This window comes from Gobio gobio (assembly GCF_949357685.1).
Source record: "Gobio gobio genome assembly, chromosome: 24".
In the NCBI taxonomy this organism is placed as follows: domain Eukaryota; kingdom Metazoa; phylum Chordata; class Actinopteri; order Cypriniformes; family Gobionidae; genus Gobio; species Gobio gobio.
In genome coordinates, this window is record NC_137120.1 from 35,288,007 (window position 1) to 35,307,214 (window position 19,208).

Sequence of the window (19,208 nt, forward strand, 5' to 3'; positions counted from 1 at the left end):
TTTCTCTCCACAATGTTCTTTTTGTAAAATCGAACCTGAAAATCTCATACATTTATTTTGTAATTGTAAATATTCAGAATATTTCTATGTTGATTTTTGATACATTTGACAAAATAATCAAAATAGAAGAGCCTATGATTCTTTTCTTAGACTGTAATACAGGATCTGATGTTATTGATAACACATTGAAGTTAATTCTTCTTCTTGGGAAGTTTCATATTCATAAAGCTAAAGTAATGTCTATAAAACCCGCATTTAAGTTTTTCTGTAAAGATCTTAAATTTTTTTATGACTCACTGAATTTAATTACTAGAAATAAGAAATTTATTAAAACATCTCTCATACTGGAAAAAGTAATTTGCAAAATGTAATGCTTTACCTTGTACAATGTAAGATCTATTGTGCGTATCCTCCCCCAATTTCAATTGTTAAATGTCATTGTATATTTGTTTTTTTGAAAATTGAATAAAAATGTAAAATAAAAAAATAAAAAATAACTACTACTACTACTACTACTACTACTACTACTACTAATAATAATAATAATAATAATTACTACTAATTATTATTATATACTACCAGTCAAAAGTTTGAAACCTTAAGTTTTTTTTATGTTTTTGAAAGTAGTCACTTAATCTCACCAAGGCTGCATTTATTTGATCAAAAAATACAGCAAAAACAGTATTATTGTTAAAAAATGTACAATTTAAAATAACTTTTTTTCTATTTTAAAATGCAATTTATTTCTGTGTTTCAAAGCTAAATTTTCAGCATCATTACTCCAGTCTTTCTTTAGTGTCACATGATCCTTCAGAAATCATTCTAATATGCCGGTTTGCTGCTTAAGAAACATGTATTATTATTATTATCAATGTTGAAAACAGTTGTGTACAATTTGTTTCAGGATTATTTAATGAGTAGAAAGTTCAAAAGAACAGCACTTATCTGAAATTTAAAGCTTTTGCAACAGTATAAATGTCTCTACTGTCACTTGATCAATTTAATGCATCCTTGCTGAATAAATGTATTAATTTCTTTAAGTTCTTTCCCAAAATTAAATAAAAATAATAATTCTTACCGACCCAAAACATTTGAACGGTACTACAATGTTACAAAAGCTTTCTATTTTAGATAAATACTGTTCTTTTAAACTTTCTATTCATTAAATAATTAAGAGGCTACTTTCAAAAACATAAAAAAAAAACGTAATGTTTCCAAAATTTTGACTGGTAGTGTGTGTATGTATCATTTCACAAACACATTTTTGGTTCATGTCTCTTATTTTGAAATGTCTTGCGGAAGTTGTTCAGTTGCGTCATCAGTATGGAGGGATCCACAACGGACGGCGTCTCAGCGCCTTTACCTGGACGATGTGCTTTTTATGTAGTAAAAAAGAAACGATACTGCAAGATGATTGTTGGAAGTGGGAAAACATTCTGCGGTGAACATGCAAATGCTGTATGTTAATGAAAATACGTTATAATGTCCATGTTATCCTGCTCTGAATGAATGTGCTTCTTCTTATCCGCCCATTAATACTAGTTTATAAAAATAAGTAACTGTGTGCTTAAACTTTGTCATTTTCATATAGGGAGAAGAGAGTGAGAGAAAACGAATCCCCTGTCCTTTGGACCCAAAACAGTAAGAGCTTTCTCAGTAAAGTTTGGAGAGGTTTCTGTAGGCAGAAGTATAAACGTGAAACTTGTAGTTCAGTACAAGTAACGTTTGTTCGAAATCCAATAAATCATGTGTAAAATATTTAAAAGTCTAAAATTGAACGAATTATGACTGTCAAACTGATTTTTAGTTCCATCTTTGTCACCACAGTCAGATAGAAATGTTACTGTGAATTATGCTGTACTTGTCAAAATATTATTTTCATAAATATCTAACTGTTGACAGCTATGAAACCTAAAAGAGGTATATTTTAAAAATTAACCAATATATCCCAATATATATGTCTGGATATAGTAGTAATGTTGCTTAAAAGATACATATTCATGTTTGCTTTATGCATATTTCTGATTATATATATATATATATATATATATATATATATATATATATATATATATAAATTATCACACATTTCTGTAATTAATCGCGATTAAAAACAACTGCATTTTTTATATTGTAATAATTTCACAGTTACTCTCCAAATTAATGTAGAAACAACTTAAAGACGTTATATTTTAAATATTTGTTGTAATGACATCTTTTTATAAAGGCCAGTATCACTGATACTAATACTATTATGGAAGTCTGTATGAAATAGATTTTCTAAACATTAATGATAGACATTCAACATTACAGTATAATTGAAAGCTATACATTTCAACATTTCTTTTATTACTTTTATTTAAGTGAACTTAAAACAATCTTCACATAAACCCATTATAATAAAAGTCATATTTACCTTTGACCTTTATATATAATCAATATGCTGAAATTGAATAAAGTTATCAAACACTCTTAACTACATAAATTATACATTTACAGATGAATCCTTGTTAAAGCTAAACATTTCTCTGTTACCTTTCTTTGATTAACATTAATGACAGACATCACAGTGCTGTCACGCGCATCTCATTTTCTCACAACACTTTAAGTTAATTTAATACGTTATTTAAAGGAACACGCCGACTTTTTGGGACTTTAGCTTATTCACCGTATCCCCCAGAGTTAGATAAGTCCATACATACCATTCTCATCTCCGTGCGTGCCATAACTCTGTCTGACGCACCCACCGCTAGCCTAGCTTAGCACAAAGACTGGAGGTAAATGGCTCCAGCTAGCCTACTGCTCCATAAGCGACAAAATAACAACCAACATTTTCCTATTTACATGTTGTGATGTGTATATCGTGTACTAAGACCGACGAAAAAATAAAAAGTTTTTAGCGATTTCTAGACCGATATGACTAGGAACTATACTCTCATTCCTACGTAATAATCAAGGTACCTTGTGCCGTACCATGGGTGCAACGGCGCAATGATATTACACAGCGCCAGAAAATAGTCCCCAGCACGCTCTCTGTGCAAGCTGGTTGTCATGTTGGTTATGTTGACGGAAGTTAGCCTATTTTCAGGCGCTGCGTAATATCATTGGCATGTTCCTTTAACTCATTTAAAGGTCGCATGGCATTTTTCTATTATTTTATAATGTTTCCTGAGGTGTACTTATATTGTTAGTATGATTTTTACATCATAAAATGTCATAATTTAGAAATAAAAGGCATTTTTTCTATACTGATGTTTGCCCTCTGGCTGAATGCCCTGCTTCAAGAGGCGTGTCTGCTGTGAGACTTCAGTAAAAACGCCCACTGTTGTGATTGGCTGACATCTTTGCATTTGAATGAGTATCAGATCTTGTAGTGGAGGGGGCGTGGTTTAACGAGGTCTACCAGGCAAGAGCAGGCACGAGCCTGCTGCCAGAGAGACAGATGGACCGGAGTTCACTTCTCATCAGTTCTGTCAGTCTCAGTTCAGTGAACTTTTTTAGTTACTAGCATATACTACAAGTTATTTGTTTATTTCTAGTCGGAGGGGCTGTCACTCATGTCAGAAAGTTAGTAACTATGGATCAGCGCTGACTGGAGACGTGAACCGTTTAGAATGATTCAGTCCGATTTGGTGAACTGGTTCGGTTCACTAAAAAGAACCGATTCAAAAGAATGATTCGTTCGTGAACCGGACATCACGGACCAGAGACAGAGCGATTGCTAACAAAGTTATTTATAGTAACTACTGATTTGTGAGAGCGCTGTCTGTCAGCGCGAGTTTATTTTGTTGAATAAACACGAGTCCCAGTCACGCAGAGTCCGTCTTCATCCTTATTCTACCAACTTTGTAACACATGCTAAGTACCATTACAGCTGTCAAGATGAACGAGTTATGAGTAAGTGTTGATAATAGCATTATTTTTAAATATTTTCCTATCATATGAAAAGCGTCAGTGACGCGCGTTGAGTACACCGCGCAAACAAAGACACAACAGCAGTAATCGAATGTAATCCAGTTTATTGTGGGGATAGCTGGCTAGCCCGGATACGCTCTCGCTTACCCCCCTTCTGCTTAATCTCGCGCCGCGTTTGGTGCCTCCGCTGTGGGCCAGATGCAGTACTGGGGGTCGGGGATGTTGAAGGCTGACCGGCCTTTTATTAGCTACACATCAGAAATCACCGATCACATATCAGAAGGAACTGAAAAAAGACTTCTGTTTTCATTTATACATCCAAACACTGAGAAACTGCCAGCATTCACTCGTTCACAAGCCATCGAGGACAAATATGGCGCTCGCATGGGCGTACCAAATTCTCTGGGTGGAGGAAAGGGAGGTAACCGTTCCTGTTTTGACTTCATAACAGGAGACTTCAAGATTGGCTAGTCTGGTCTGTCATTTTCTCATAGGCAGAGAAAGACAGCCAGAACTCGGTTTACAACTATCAAAATTTCTAGCCACTTGGGGACAATATTCAGGCTAGGGGAACTCATATTAATGTTGAAAAACCTCATAAGATTTCAATTTCATGCCATGGGACCTTTAAGACTGCTCTTATAAGAATACTCGACAAAACGGGCATTTTGGCATAACTGTGCGCGCTGTTGTTCGTTCAGGTTCAAGCACGAAAGACAACTCGATTCTGGCACACCGTCTGTGCGCGTGTCTTTCTGAGCGTTGTATCACATAGACAGGACATTCACAAACAGCGTTGTAGAATTTTTTTTATATTTAAAAACCATCTCTCCTGTTCTAAACAGCACTGTATTTGAAGATAATTTGGCTAAACACCTGAAGAAATGTAACTCGAAGGAGAAACCAAAACCTGTACGTATGAATACCTCCACCAACCCTTATCTCTCAAGAGTACATTTCATAGCACAGTTCTTGTGCTAATAACTGCTATGTTTGATTTATTAGATTTATTATGTGAAGGACATCAATGCTGGGTGTGCAAATGAAGACGAAACCATAGAAGAGGTGATCATATGAGAGCTTAAATCTAAATGACATGCCTTTAAAGAAGATAAGTGCTTAATGATGTATTAATGCAGCAGATATCCATTGCTGATCGATCCAAAGAGGAATTGGATGAGTTGGTTGTGAAACTCAAAACTGCATTACAAGGTAAGCAGCTGTCATTATCACGACTATCAAATCTGTTTATGTTATTCATTAATCTGATGACAAAAGACATTATGAACAAATAAGGAAAATAAGATTTGGTGGCTTTGATGTTGGAGGGATTAATGTGATTTGTATGTAATTATGTTTTCCTCAGGTCTAAATACCAAACTCAATGAAAAAACACTCTCACATTCGGCTCTATATGAGCCTCTAAATGACCCAAAGAATGGAGATTCTGCTTTTAAACACCTCAAGCAACAGGTAAATCATTCCAGAACTGCCAAACTATACATACTGTACTTTATATCAGGGATGGGCAACTTCAGTTCTTGAGGGCCACTGTCCTGAAGAGTTTTGCTCCAACCCTGATGATAACTCACCTGCCTGTAGCTTTTGTAGGAAACTCATTAGCGAAGACCAGGAGACTCGGTTGTATCCTCAGCAGGATTCTTTTTCGAGAATGTTCTGTTGGTTGTTGGTTGCAGTCATCAAGTCCAACAGTTTATGTAAATTTTTAGGGGGCAGTGCTTAGAAATGGAGACAAAGCACCTGGCTGACAACCTTAAAGCATGCAAAATACAGTTTTAGCAACCCACCCCAGACTCTAGACTCAGAGTGTGACCAGTCCTAATCCAATCAGAATAACTATTCAAAGAATGTTGCTGGGGCTCCAATAGCCATTAAAGACAGGGGAAAAAGACAGCAATAATCAGAAAACTCTTGCTGGAAATGTTGCTTAACAGAATCATTCATTTGATGTCATCAGCTTTACCTTACACACAGTGGTGGTCAGAATTATTGGCACCCCTGGTAAATATGATCAAAGATGGCTGTAAAAATTCCCATTTCCACCATCAGGGCAATAATTAAGAAGTTCCAATCAACTAAAGATGTTACAAATCCTAGAAGAGGACGTGTGTCTACACTCACCTAAAGGATTATTAGGAACACCATACTAATACTGTGTTTGACCCCCTTTCGCCTACAGAACTGCCTTAATTCTACGTGGCATTGATTCAACAAGGTGCTGAAAGCATTCTTTAGAAATGTTGGCCCGTATTGATAGGATAGCATCTTGCAGTTGATGGAGATTTGTGAGATGCACATTCAGGGCACGAAGCTCCCGTTCCACCACATCCCAAAGATGCTCTATTGGGTTGAGATCTGGTGACTGTGGGGGCCATTTTAGTACAGTGAACTCATTGTCATGTTCATGAAACCAATTTGAAATGATTCGAGCTTTGTGACATGGTGCATTATCCTGCTGGAAGTAGCATCAGAGGATGGGGACATGGTGGTCATCAAGGAATAGACATGGTCAGAAACAATGCTCAGGTAGTCCGTGGCATTTAAACAATGCCCAATTGGCACTAAGGGGCCTAAAGTGTGCCAAGAAAACATCCCCCACACCATTACACCACCACCACCAGCCTGCACAGTGGTAACAAGGCATGATGGATCCATGTTCTGTTTATGCCAAATTCTGACTCTACCATCTGAATGTCTCAACAGAAATCGAGACTCATCAGACCAGGCAACATTTTTCCAGTCTTCAACTGTCCAATTTTGGTGAGCTCGTGCAAATTGTAGCCTCTTTTTCCTATTTGTAGTGGAGATGAGTGGTACCCGGTGGGGTCTTCTGCTGTTGTAGCCCATCCGCCTCAAGGTTGTGCGTGTTGTGGCTTCACAAATGCTTTGCTGCATACCTCGGTTGTAACAAGTGGTTATTTCAGTCAAAGTTGCTCTTCTATCAGCTTGAATCAGTTGGCCCATTCTCCTCTGACCTCTAGTATCAACAAGGCATTTTCGCCCACAGGACTGCCGCATACTGGATGTTTTTCCCTTTTCACACCATTCTTTGTAAACCCTTGAAATGGTTGTGCGTGAAAATCCCAGTAATTGAGCAGATTGTAAAAAAATACTCAGACCGGCCCATCTGGCACAAACAACCATGCCACGCTCAAAATTGCTTAAATCACCTTTCTTTCCCATTCTGACATTCAGTTTGGAGTTCAGGAGATTGTCTTGACCAGGACCACACCCCTAAATGCATTGAAGCAAATGCCATGTGATTGGTTGATTAGATAATTGCATTAATGAGAAATTGAACAGGTGTTCCTAATAATCCTTTAGGTGAGTGTACATTGTCTTAATACACGGCGAGGAGGAAAGTTTGAGTGGCCCAACTAATCTTTGCAATTCTCCATCTGTGATCCTTGGAGAGTCTTTATTCTCCAAGGATCACAGATGGAGAGTTGCAAAGATTAGTTTGAGTATTGGGGCTAGAAAGCCTTTAAAAGAATCAAACAACCCCTACATCACCACATGTAGTTTGGGTAGGGTGACCACCCGTCCCGCTTTGCGTTGTACCGCACAGCATTTTCACCCCTTGTCCCGCACGTCGCATATTGAGAAAATGTCCCGCATTTTCATCAGTCTGTTGGTTTTTAATTATCATATTAAGAAAACATGCATGCGTTCTTTTGCCTTTTTAAGAAAGCATTTCTTTTTTCTTTTCTTTTTTGCGGCATCGTTTTTCACCTAGACATATTTAACAGCGCTTCGTCAGACGTAACATCCCGCCTTTCACAAATACAACAACAGCCGTTTTTAAAATCTTATCCAATGGTTGAAAAGAAAGGAGTAAACACGGTCACTAGTAGGTTGTAACGGCTGTCAATCAAAATGTGGAGCGGTGATTCATTCCATGTAGAAATTGAATGGATAATTCTGTAAATTGGTTATATTCTTAATATATAATATAATATATAAGACTGGCAATGAACTCATTTCATGTTGCTTTATATTTTATTTGTTCATTATTGGACTTGGTCAGATCTGATGCCTGCTGTCTTTGGGCTCAGTGATGTTGAATTTAAATGACATGTAAAATGTTACATTGTGATGTAATGGTGTTTTCTGGAAGGGACTAAAGAACAAAGTATTCTTATCATCTGAAGGCAGAATACATATGTTTTAATTAAGTTAGATAGACATTGTGTAACAGTTTCAGGTTATGTTTTAGTGTCGGTAACATGTCCCACATTGTCCCACACAAACTTAGTAATTGTCCCACATTTGGTTTGTTTGATGGTGGTCACCCTAAGTTTGGGAGGGATTCAAGAAAAATCCTTCTTGCTCATCCAGAAACAAACTCCAGCATATTCAGTTGTCAGACACAACTGGAACTTTAAAAGGGACCTGGTTCTGTGGTCAGATGAAACTAAAAAAAGAGCTTTTTGGCAGAAAACCCACCAGATGTGTTTGGTGCAAACAAGGATAAAAAGTACTCCATGGCCATGGTTAAAAATACTGCTGGATCTTTAATGTTGTGGGCCTATTTTTTTACTGGAGGTCCTGGACATCTTGTTCATGGTATCATGGATTCTAGCGAATACCATCAGATAAAAAATCAACCTGACGCCCTCTGCTAGAAATCATATAACAGGCCATGGTTGGATCTTTCATTAGGACAATGATCCTAAACAAACATCAAAATCAACACACAAATGTGTCACTGAGCACAAAATGAAGCTTCTATCATGGCCATCCCAGTTCCCTGACATGAACCCTATAGAAAATGAATGAGGTGAACTGAAGAGGAGAAGCAATTCAGGGATTCTGATTCTGGGAATCTGAAGGATCTGGAGAGATTCTGAAGGATGGTCTCTGATCTCTTGTCAGGTGTTCTCCAAACTCATCAGGCATTATTGAACAAGACTCAGAGCTGTTATCTTGGCAGGATATGACAAAAAAGTATTTAATAAAGGGGTGCCAATAATTATGGCCAACGTGTTTTGTAGAAAAGCATTTATTTCATAATATGATTTACCCCCTGACTTTTAATTGTTTTACTTCAATGAAAGGTTAGATTTTTGTGAATTTCTTTTGATAAAAGATCAAAAGGATAAACGATGCAGATTTATTTTTACAGCCGTATTTGATCATATTTACCAGGGGTGCCAATAACCACAACTGTAAATACAATGAACTGCGCCTCAGTCATTTTATGTAAGATCAGCGGATCTTAAACAGATTCTTAAATTTGTAATCCCACACTTTCTAGGCTGGGTTTAACTCCTCTTTTAGACATACATTCGGAAACTTACCCAAACGCCTTCCCTCTGGAGACTCCCTGCCGCCATTTTGAAGTTTGAACTAGTTACGTGCTAGTCATCATTTGTGTACATTTTTGTATTTTCTCCAACAGCCCAAACATGCATACAGGCCTATAGAATTGTGCGTAAAACAAATTCTTAAGGAAAAAACTGTAAATAATAAATCGGCTCCATTGCAGATTTCAAGTGATCAATGGTTTAGTGCGTTCTAATTAAAACACATTGCAAGGGTTCCGCCAATAGTGGGCACTACTGCTACGGAAGCAATGACGTACATCCGAGTGAACAAGATGGAGGGAAGGGCATAAAAAAGAGGTAGAGCTAACCCAGACCAGGACCGAAGTTGCCCATCCTTGCTTTGTATAAATGGTCTTTATTATTTTCAAGCATGTTCATAATATCTGATTTCACAGGCCTCGATTCTTGGAAACATGGAGGTTTTGGAACTGCTCAGTCCAAACAGATGCTACATAGAGTTTGGGGCAGGGAAGGGAAAACTGTCCCATTGGATTCACATTGCTCTTAAAGCAGCTGAAAATGTCCATTTTCTACTTGTGGAAAGGTCCAGCACTCGCTTTAAGGTGTGGTGTCCTTTGCATGAAGCTATCCTTTCCTCAAATACAGCAAAATATGGTTCTTTCTGCTCGAATGTGAGGTTCAATTTGAATTGGATGTGTTTTTAAGGTAGATGGCAAGCACAAAAATGCAGACTCGACATTTGATAGGCTTCAGGTTGATATCCAGCACCTTGATTTACGTGAGTAAGCTTTTCAAGCAGGTCCTTATGGTGTTAATATTGTTTCTTTGATCTTCTCATAAATAATATTTCCTCCTTGTACCTTTCAGGGAAAGTTCCTCTCCTGAGAGAAAAGCGACTTCCTGTTATTGGTGTTGGGAAGCACCTCTGTGGTGCAGCAACTGGTAGACTAGAATACAATAAACTTGCTAAATGTCATCATGGTATCAGTCCTGCAAGATTGATGTAGTATCAACTTGACTTCACAGATCTGGCCCTTCGGTGTTTATTTGAGCACAACTGCATTGACAAAGATGATGGCCCTCCAACTAAGCGTGTAAAACTTAATCAGACGGAGGGTGCTGGTGATGATATGAAGCCTGTTCCTTCAACCCAAGGCAGGGAAACTGGTGAAGAACTCATAGTGTCAGGACTGGCCATCGCTCTCTGCTGCCACCACCGTTGCGACTGGAGTCACTACGTGGGAAAAGAGTTCTTCAGGCAGAAAGGTCTTGGACCGGAAGAGTTTGCTGCTTTTCAGCGCATGTCAAGCTGGGCCACTTGCGGGATGGGAAAATTCAGCTCCAAGATAACAGAAAAAACAAGTGAACTTAAAACAGATGAAGAGGAAGAACATGAGATGAGCGAGGAAGCTCTGCCAGATACCCTCAACGGGTGAGTTTTTTCTGCTGATCGACCAATAAGTATTATGTTACGGTCATGATTTCATTTGTAACATTCCTTCTTTGCAGTTTGATGTCAGTTGAAGATCGGGAACAGATCGGACGGCTTTGTAAGCATCTGATTGACCACGGAAGAGTGCATTACCTCCAGCAAAAAGGCTTTGAAACCAGTCTGAGATATTACACAAGCAGAGATGTGTCATTGGAGAATGTGTTACTAACTGCCATTCCCACAGCCAATCAGAATAGAGATTCTTAAGACAAACAAGCACAAGTGCAGGACACACATCCGTCATTTTATTTGATCAATGTTTATGGATTTTTTTTTATTGTAGTTCATCCACAAACATAAGTTATGACATACTAGCAGGAAGAAGCAACTCCAACAAATGACAGACAACAAAACATTTAAAAGAAAGAAGCGTTCTTCACAGGACGTGGGGGGACGATTCTTGACACGATGGACCGGAAGATCAGGCCAAAAGGCAGATGAGCAGACAGAAGCCAGCATGCAAGTCACAAAGACGATGCAGTCTCTGACACGCCATTCAGCGTCAGATTTAGCACTGACGTGAAAGTTTGGGATCCTGCAATAGACATTTAACGCAAAAGTTGGTCATTAAGAGGCTCTGAAGGCTTTCATTCCAGTTCTGTTTTATTTATATAATGTTTTATAATAAAGTTCTGCTACACGCTTAGCGCACAATGCATATTGAGTATGGCATAACCTCTTTTCCGGGCTTCTTGGATGTAGTAGTGCATGAACTCGCGACCAAACATCTCCCTGTCATTCTCTTCCTCGTCTACATCCTCTTTTAAATCGGGAAGCGTCACGTCATACGTCAAAGGGTTGTCTCGGAAATTCACAAACCTGCAGAATGAGCATTTTAAGCTTAGTGGTCATAATTGTAAAATATGTGGACATGAATGCTTCGCCAATGCGTTGCAAATCAGTCCTCAGAGAATTTTCATTTGCATACTTGTGTGAAATATTCAAAGCCTTAGTCGCTCTTATAGAATCACTGTTTTGCTTCATTGGTCTCTAATAACGTTCTACAAATTACCTGAGGTTACTCATGCCCTCCATAAGCGGAGGAATGTCTCGTAGTTTATTTTTGCTCAGAACTAGTGTGTCCAGGCTTTGCATGCGACTGATGTTGTCTGGCAGGTACTCTAGTTCATTTCTCGGGAGCCACAGGGTGTGAAGTTTCTCCATTCTAGATTAAAACGTGACATAAAGGTCATCAGATCCATTACAAAGTCTTGGTTTTATTAGTCAATGACAGACCAAATAGTACTTTACCTGTGAATATCGTCTGGCAAACTCTCCAACATGTTGCTGCCCATGTCTAGCCACTCGAGAGAAGGAAGGTTGACCACACAATCTGGAATGGTGGTGAATTGGTTCATGGAGAGGTCCAAGTGATACAGCTTCTTTAGATTGCTAAACTAAGGAAATTCAGATTAGAGAAAATACAGGTGATGGGTATATAGGGATATGTAGACAAAATATGCAGTGAATAGGCATTCAGTGTTATTAAAACCTGGGGGGGAAGCTCATCCAGATCTCGATTCATTGCAAGTTCTAGTTTCTCCAGATTTTCACAACAACCAAGTTCTTCTGGTACATAGCTCACCCTGTTATAGCTCAACAACAGCTCTCTTAACCGAGTCAGTTTGCCTGTTGGTTATAAGAACATATCTGAGAGTTACTTTGACTAAAGAAATTAATCAAAGTTTGTTTAGATTCCACCAATTTTTTTACTGACCAATCTCTTTGGGAATCTCTGTGACTGAATTACGAGACAAGTCCAAGACTATGAGATTATCAAAGCTTGAGATGAACCGTGGGATTCTTTGAAGTCCTGTTCGGTGTAACTGCCATTCTTGAATCTGGGAGAGTTGGACCAGAGCTGAGGGAAGAGTCTGTAGAAAGGGTGTAAGGTGCCAAGAGTGAGGACCAAACACTCAATACATTTTTTGTTTAAATGAAGATGACTGATTTATCTGCAAATATCTGGGCAGTAGTATTGTCCTTGACCAAATAAAAGTATTTAGTCTTTCAGAATATTTGCCCTAAGTCAGGGGAGTCCAACCCTACTCCTTGAGTGTCATTATCCTGTAGAGTTTATGCTGCATTCTAGACAGCTTGGAATTTGGATTTTCCCTACCTACTACTTGGAAATAATGTGTGACGTTCGACCTGTGATCTCAGGGCAGATCGATCAACCCTGACCTCAGCGAGGCATAATTTTCATTTCATTTTTGGGTGAACTATCCCTTTAAGTTTATATATTGATGACTTAATTTTTGCTTTTCATCAGCTGTTTTCAAAGCAAAAACACGAAAAGCTCTCGTTGTGTTATGGCGACATCATGTTGTCAACATGTGAACTTGATGTGTGATGGACTGGAACTCACTGAGGTCTGAAGTGGGACATGTCAATTGGGATATTCCCACATCCAAACTCGTCTCGAATGCGGCATTAGCTCCAACCCCAAACACACCTGAACCACTTAGTCAAGGCCTTTAAAATTACTATGTCCAGGCAGGCATGTTGGAGCAGGTTGAAGCTAAACTCTGTAAGAGCTTGGCCCTCCAGAAGCAGGATTTGACACCCTTGCCCCAAATCCTGTCCCAAACCGCACCCTTAGCCCTGTCTCTGAGTCCACAATTTAATCATGAACTGTTGGATGATGATAATCCTGAAAACTTTAGCTCCAACCTTAAACACCTGAACCAGCTAGTCAATGACTTCAGGATTACCAGAAACCTCCGAAGCTGATTTAAGGTAACCCTTTGCTTGCTGTAATCTGGCCCACCAGGAACAGGATATGACACCCCTGCCGAGTATAAACCTCAAGAGCACAAGTCCTTTGACCGCCCCTTTGGGACAAGACTTAAGCCGTGTTTCCACCGCAGAAACTTTCCCCAGGAACTAGGAATTTTGCGGTGGTTCTCTGTATGTTTCAACCGCAGGGACCACGGTCTAAATGAAATTCCAGGTAAAAATTTCCCCCTCAGAAAGTCCCTGCTCGCGAGGTAATACTTTTAAGTTTAGGGGGTGGGATTTGGGCGCTGAACATGCTGATTGGTTGAGTTCCCGTAACATTTTGATTAGTAGACTCCACGGAGCATTTTATTTCAACCACAATTTTTAAAAGTCTGTTGCGGCACGTGCAGTAAGAGTTGTTTGCTATTCGAACAATGGAGTTTAAAAAATACGACCCGATTGACTGACAACGAGGTTCAGGCTGTATTAAGATTATATGCAGAGGACGAAATCCAGTGGGAACTGGAAAGTCACGCACAGTCCTACATCACCAGACTAATTTGCCTAATCTTCACAGTACTTTAGGCCGCGATGGAAACGCAGACAGCAACAGGTCTGGGGGGAAAACAAACATATTGTTCCAGGTAATTTCAGTGGAAACACAGCTTTATATTTGCCTTAAAACAGCCATCTTTCTAGATAACAGCATTGTTTACTGACTTCTAATATGATAGTGAGCTCAAACTCACAAAGTACAAATCACAAAGAGCCTTACCTTCCACTCCTCCTTTTCAATCCGAAGGATGACACGTCCTTCCTCAGTCACAACTTTTTCCTTTAGCTTGGCCAAAGTGATACGATCCTCCCAGGCACCTGTTAACCTACGCCAAAGATTTTGAAATATTAAAAAACATTCTTAATACTAATTTAATGTTAATGGCAGTTTTGGGGTAGACAAAAGCACAGTCTGAAGTTCTCAACTGGTTTTGCTTTAGATTTTACATTGGACATTGTGTCGACATCGACCCAACGCAGTACCAAACCCCAAAATCGCATTTAGCTCATGGTTTTTGAGGATGAGATCCTGTAATGCAACTTTTCCATGTTGCCAACTTGCCATCTGTCTAATTTGACTAGCTTCTACCAAGTAGGAGAACCAGTCCAATTTGACCTTTGTTGATTAAAAGTATCCTAACTATTCCTGATTTTATGGTTATTATTTGCATTTCGAGACCTGCAACCCTTTTTTTAGGTCATGACCCAGTAGTTAAGAACCATTATGATTCCCATGGGATACTTGACAGTAGTGCACGTACCTACCCACTGCTCTCCTGTCTCTCAGTTCGCTCTCCTTCTTCAGTTCATCTTTGCTTTTCTTAATCCTGGTTTCCCACAGAGACTTGATGGAGTTCACTGTCCCGCAGCACACCGCGAGCCCCGTCATGATGATACAGAGCCCCAAATATCACCTCACACACACATTGTGCTAGGGCAGCAGATAAGCCATTTTACCCTCCAGGAAAAGTGTATGCACTGCAGAACTATTAACATTTGGGTTCGATATGATAGGACACCTTTGAATTAGTACTGTGGATATCATAAGCTGTGCCTGACATTAAAGCAACTGTGTTAAAGTGTAGTGTAGTATGCATTAGCTCGTGCTTACCTCTCTCATTGGGTCATATTGTCCTTCCAGCTCTTATACCATGTGTCTACCAAGTTAGTGTCCATTTGATATGCAGAAGTTTAAGCTGCACTAATGGTATAATTCCTCTGACGATTCCAATAAGTGTGATCTGTGTTGAAAGAATTGACTTTAAAGTAAATATCCCTGTGTGATTGTCATTGGTCTTCCCTCTTGAAGCGTAACTCCGTCCAGTGTCTATATTTAACTGGAGACAACACATGGGAATAGTGTGGTCACATGTTAAAGTTGGCACAAGAGCAGCTGTCCGCTATCACATACTTTACCACACCAGACGTGCTTTCAAGAATAGAGCGACGTTAACCTGATTCAAAACATTGCTCTATAATTGGAAATTAAGGTCGCTGCTCTAGTAGAACGTTTTTAATGTTATAGTTGACATATTTTAATTTCCTGAGTAGGCTATATTATGCAGTTTGCCTACCATAAATATGAAATATTCATCCTGTTTTTGTTTTTCCAGATTACATTTAAATCAAACAGTTTTGCAAACATTTGACAACAAATTGCACCTTTTCTGTACTTTTTTTATTTGCATACAATGGCATTAAACATTTATTTTACTGTATGTTTATACATAATTTTTTATATATTTAACATGGTAGATATATTAGCAGACAGTATTAGCAATATAAGACAATAAATACTGGGAGAACTAATACCAAACATCTTGATTTAACATGTTATTTTTATTATTATTTTTAATGAACAGAATAATTTGACACAATCTGGTCTTGTATAACTAAAATCAATTAAATGAATGACTAAAAGCTTATTTGATATGTACATTTGGGGTCATTTTTAAGTAATATTTTAAGTAAAGTAATACTTTTAGCAAGTGTGCATTGATGAAAACTGACAGTAAAGGCATTTATAATAGAAAATACTTATATTCCAAATAAATGTTCTTTTGAACTTTCTATCAAAGAATCCTTTTTAAAAAAATGTAGCTATTATGGTTTCTACAAAAATATTAATCGGCACAACTGTTTTTGACAAGTGTTTCTTGAGCACCAAATCAGCATAAGAATGATTTCTGAAGGATCTTGTGACAAGTCTCGTATGCTTATTAAGATCAAAACAAAAACAGTAGCCTAATATTGTGAAATATTATTACAGTTTAAAATAATGGTTCTCTTTTTTAATGTAATTTTAAAAAAAATTTAGTGATGCAAAGCTGAATTTTCACCAGTACTTCAGTCTTCAGTGTCACGTGATCCTTCAGAAATTATTATTATACTGATTGTTGGAAACAATTGTGCTGCTTAATAATTTTTAGAACCTGTGATACTTTTTTCAGGATTCTTTGATGAATAAAACGTTAAAAAAACGAAGAAAAATGAACAGCATTTATTTAAAATAGAAATCTTTTATAACAATATAGGCTACACATATACTGTTTAATAGTTTGGGGTCAGACTCTTTTTTTTGGAAATATATATATATATATATATATATATATATATATATATATATATATATATATATATATATATATATATATATATATATATATATATATATATTAGGTTTGTCAAAAGATTAATCGCATCCAAAATAAAAGTTTGTGTTTACATAATATATGTGTGTGTACTCTGTTAATTATTATTTATATATAAATACACACACATTCATGTATATATTTAAGAAATATTTGCATGTATATACTGTATATACATTTATATAATCTATAATATATATATAAATATAAACGTTTTATATATAAAAATAATATTTTTTTCTTAAATATATACATGCTTGAGTGTGTTTTTATATATAAATAATAATTAACAGAGTACACACACATATATTATGTAAACATAAACTTTTATTTTGGATGCGATTAATCACGATTAATCTTTTGACAGCCCTAATATATATATATATATATATATATATATATATATATATATATATATATATATATATATATATATATATATATATATATATATATATATATATATATATATATATATATATATATATATATATATATATATATTCATCAATGATGAAAATATACTTTTGATAAAAAGTGATAGTAAATGTTTATATTGTTAAAAAAGACTATTTTTAATAAATGCTTTTTTTTTTTTTTGGAGTAGTGAAGTAGCTAAATCTAGCTTTGTTTCCAAACTTTGGACCGGTAGGGTACTGTACTGTATCTACACACACACACACACACACACACACACACACACACACACACACTAGATGCGATTAATCGACTTGGCTACTCTTTATACACTGCAAACAAGACGCAAACCGCAAATAATGATCTGTTTTTATAAACATATTCAGTGAATGTGTCTGAAGTGGGACTCCAGATGGCTCTACTGGAGCAGTTCACCCCCGAGTCCTTCAGCTGCCCGATGACCACAAAACACACCAGCTTATATCGATCATACAGCAGCTTCTTCACAGCCGTTTTAATGCAGTCAGACAGTTCCTTGGAGATGACCGCGCATGCGCAGCTGTACTCCACACTCTCGAGTCTCTCATCAACAATGCGCTTGATTATTTCAAGTGCTCGGGCAGTGGAGAAGAGTCTTTCTGGGATGGTCTGGTAGTGGTCGAGCTCTTTGTCTGATGAAAACTTTTGGTTTCTCGGTTCCTTTGTCCAGGTTGAGTTGCGTCTCCTCTGGATGGGGATCAATGAGGATGGAGGGTTTTCCTTGGATGTTTTCCTTCTGAGGGTGCTTTTGCTTTTCTCCTGGGGTCCCTTCCACTGTTTCTCAGCTTTCTTGTGTAATTGGATATAAAAAATAATGTTTTTACGGTCATTTGTCATATGAAAAGGTACACAATATACATTATCTGTTTGTTAAAATCAACTTGAATTTTTTTTTATGTAGGCTTATTTATTTGATACTAAATAAATACTAAATATTATAATTTAAAATAACGGTTTTCTATTTGAATATATTTTAAAGTGTAATTTATTTCTGTGATGCAAAGCTGAATTTTCAGCATCATTACTCTAGTCTTCAGTCACGATCCTTCAAAAAATATTCTAATATGCTGATTCGATGCTCAAGAAACATTTATGATTATTAATTTTGAAACAAACCCCTTTTTTTTGCAAAAAAACTTTTCTCTGTCTTTACTGTCACTTTGAAATATATTAATGCATCTTTATTGATTTTTTTCTTTAAAAAGAAACAAAAAAACATGCAGATTACAGCAGAATAAATACACTCACCTAAAGGATTATTAGGAACACCTGTTCAATTTCTCATTAATTCAATTATCTAATCAACCAATCACATGGCAGTTGCTTCAATGCATTTAGGGGTGTGGTCCTGGTCAAGACAATCTCCTGAACTCCAAACTGAATGTCAGAATGGGAAAGAAAGGTGATTTAAGCAATTTTGAGCGTGGCATGGTTGTTGGTGCCAGACGGGCCGGTCTGAGTATTTCACAATCTGCTCAGTTACTGGGATTTTCACACACAACCATTTCTAGGGTTTACAAAGAATGGTGTGAAAAGGGAAAAACATCCAGTATGCGGCAGTCCTGTGGGCAAAAATGCCTTGTTGATACTAGAGGTCAGAGGAGAATGGGCCGACTGATTCAAGCTGATAGAAGAGCAACTTTGACTGAAATAACCACTCGTTACAACCGAGGTATGCAGCAAAGCATTTGTGAAGCCACAACACGCACAACCTTGAGACGGATGGGCTACAACAGCAGAAGACCCCACCGGGTACCACTCATCTCCACTACAAATAGGAAAAAGAGGCTACAATTTGCACGAGCTCACCAAAATTGGACAGTTGAGGACTGGAAAAATGTTGCCTGGTCTGATGAGTCTCGATTTCTGTTGAGACATTCAGATGGTAGAGTCAGAATTTGGCGTAAACAGAATGAGAACATGGATCCATCATGCCTTGTTACCACTGTGCAGGCTGGTGGTGGTGGTGTAATGGTGTGGGGGATGTTTTCTTGGCACACTTTAGGCCCCTCAGTGCCAATTGGGCACCGTTTAAATGCCACGGCCTACCTGAGCATTGTTTCTGACCATGTCTATCCCTTTATGACCACCATGTACCCATCCTCTGAT

General features: G+C 37.6%; 2 protein-coding genes across 6 annotated transcripts; one reads left to right on the plus strand and one right to left on the minus strand.

The window, feature by feature from the left end:
- The first annotated feature begins 1,310 nt into the window (after nt 1-1,310).
- trmt13 (tRNA methyltransferase 13 homolog) lies at nt 1,311-11,373 on the plus strand. 4 transcript variants are annotated; one of them, XM_079807719.1, is made up of 12 exons: nt 1,315-1,458; nt 1,592-1,641; nt 4,761-4,827; nt 4,921-4,980; nt 5,055-5,127; nt 5,282-5,388; nt 6,640-6,696; nt 9,659-9,826; nt 9,930-10,002; nt 10,092-10,166; nt 10,251-10,656; nt 10,734-11,373. In XM_079807719.1, the coding sequence occupies exons 1-12, from the start codon at nt 1,324-1,326 to the stop codon at nt 10,921-10,923; spliced, it is 1,461 nt and encodes a 486-aa protein (XP_079663845.1). In that variant the 5' UTR covers nt 1,315-1,323; the 3' UTR covers nt 10,924-11,373. The 4 variants fall into 4 exon arrangements, with proteins under 4 accessions (XP_079663847.1, XP_079663848.1, XP_079663845.1 ...); XM_079807720.1 differs by having other exon boundaries at nt 5,058-5,127; XM_079807721.1 differs by lacking the exon at nt 6,640-6,696 and having other exon boundaries at nt 1,311-1,458.
- Nucleotides 10,934-15,342, minus strand: lrrc39 (leucine rich repeat containing 39). 2 transcript variants are annotated; one of them, XM_079807723.1, is made up of 9 exons: nt 15,104-15,342; nt 14,754-14,923; nt 14,213-14,318; nt 12,434-12,590; nt 12,209-12,345; nt 11,968-12,113; nt 11,729-11,881; nt 11,393-11,535; nt 10,934-11,251 (listed from the first exon to the last, which is right to left on the minus strand). In XM_079807723.1, the coding sequence occupies exons 2-9, from the start codon at nt 14,879-14,881 to the stop codon at nt 11,181-11,183; spliced, it is 1,041 nt and encodes a 346-aa protein (XP_079663849.1). In that variant the 5' UTR covers nt 14,882-14,923; nt 15,104-15,342; the 3' UTR covers nt 10,934-11,180. The 2 variants fall into 2 exon arrangements, with proteins under 2 accessions (XP_079663849.1, XP_079663850.1); XM_079807724.1 differs by having other exon boundaries at nt 10,935-11,251; nt 14,754-14,978; nt 15,104-15,317.
- Nucleotides 15,343-19,208: the final 3,866 nt, after the last annotated feature.

Excerpts from the sequence above, each read along its gene's own strand:
- lrrc39 (XM_079807723.1), bottom strand. The coding sequence starts at position 14,881 with ATGACGGGGCTCGCGGTGTGCTGCGGGACAGTGAACTCCATCAAGTCT. Across the intron at positions 12,591-14,212 it reads TTGAAAAGGAGGAGTGGAAG|ACTCTTCCCTCAGCTCTGGT; the intron begins GTAAGGCTCTTT and ends CCCTTTCTACAG. Across the intron at positions 11,536-11,728 it reads GAGGGCATGAGTAACCTCAG|GTTTGTGAATTTCCGAGACA; the intron begins GTAATTTGTAGA and ends CTCATTCTGCAG.
- trmt13 (XM_079807719.1), top strand. The coding sequence starts at position 1,324 with ATGGAGGGATCCACAACGGACGGCGTCTCAGCGCCTTTACCTGGACGA. Across the intron at positions 4,981-5,054 it reads AAGACGAAACCATAGAAGAG|CAGATATCCATTGCTGATCG; the intron begins GTGATCATATGA and ends GTATTAATGCAG. Across the intron at positions 9,827-9,929 it reads GGTCCAGCACTCGCTTTAAG|GTAGATGGCAAGCACAAAAA; the intron begins GTGTGGTGTCCT and ends TGTGTTTTTAAG.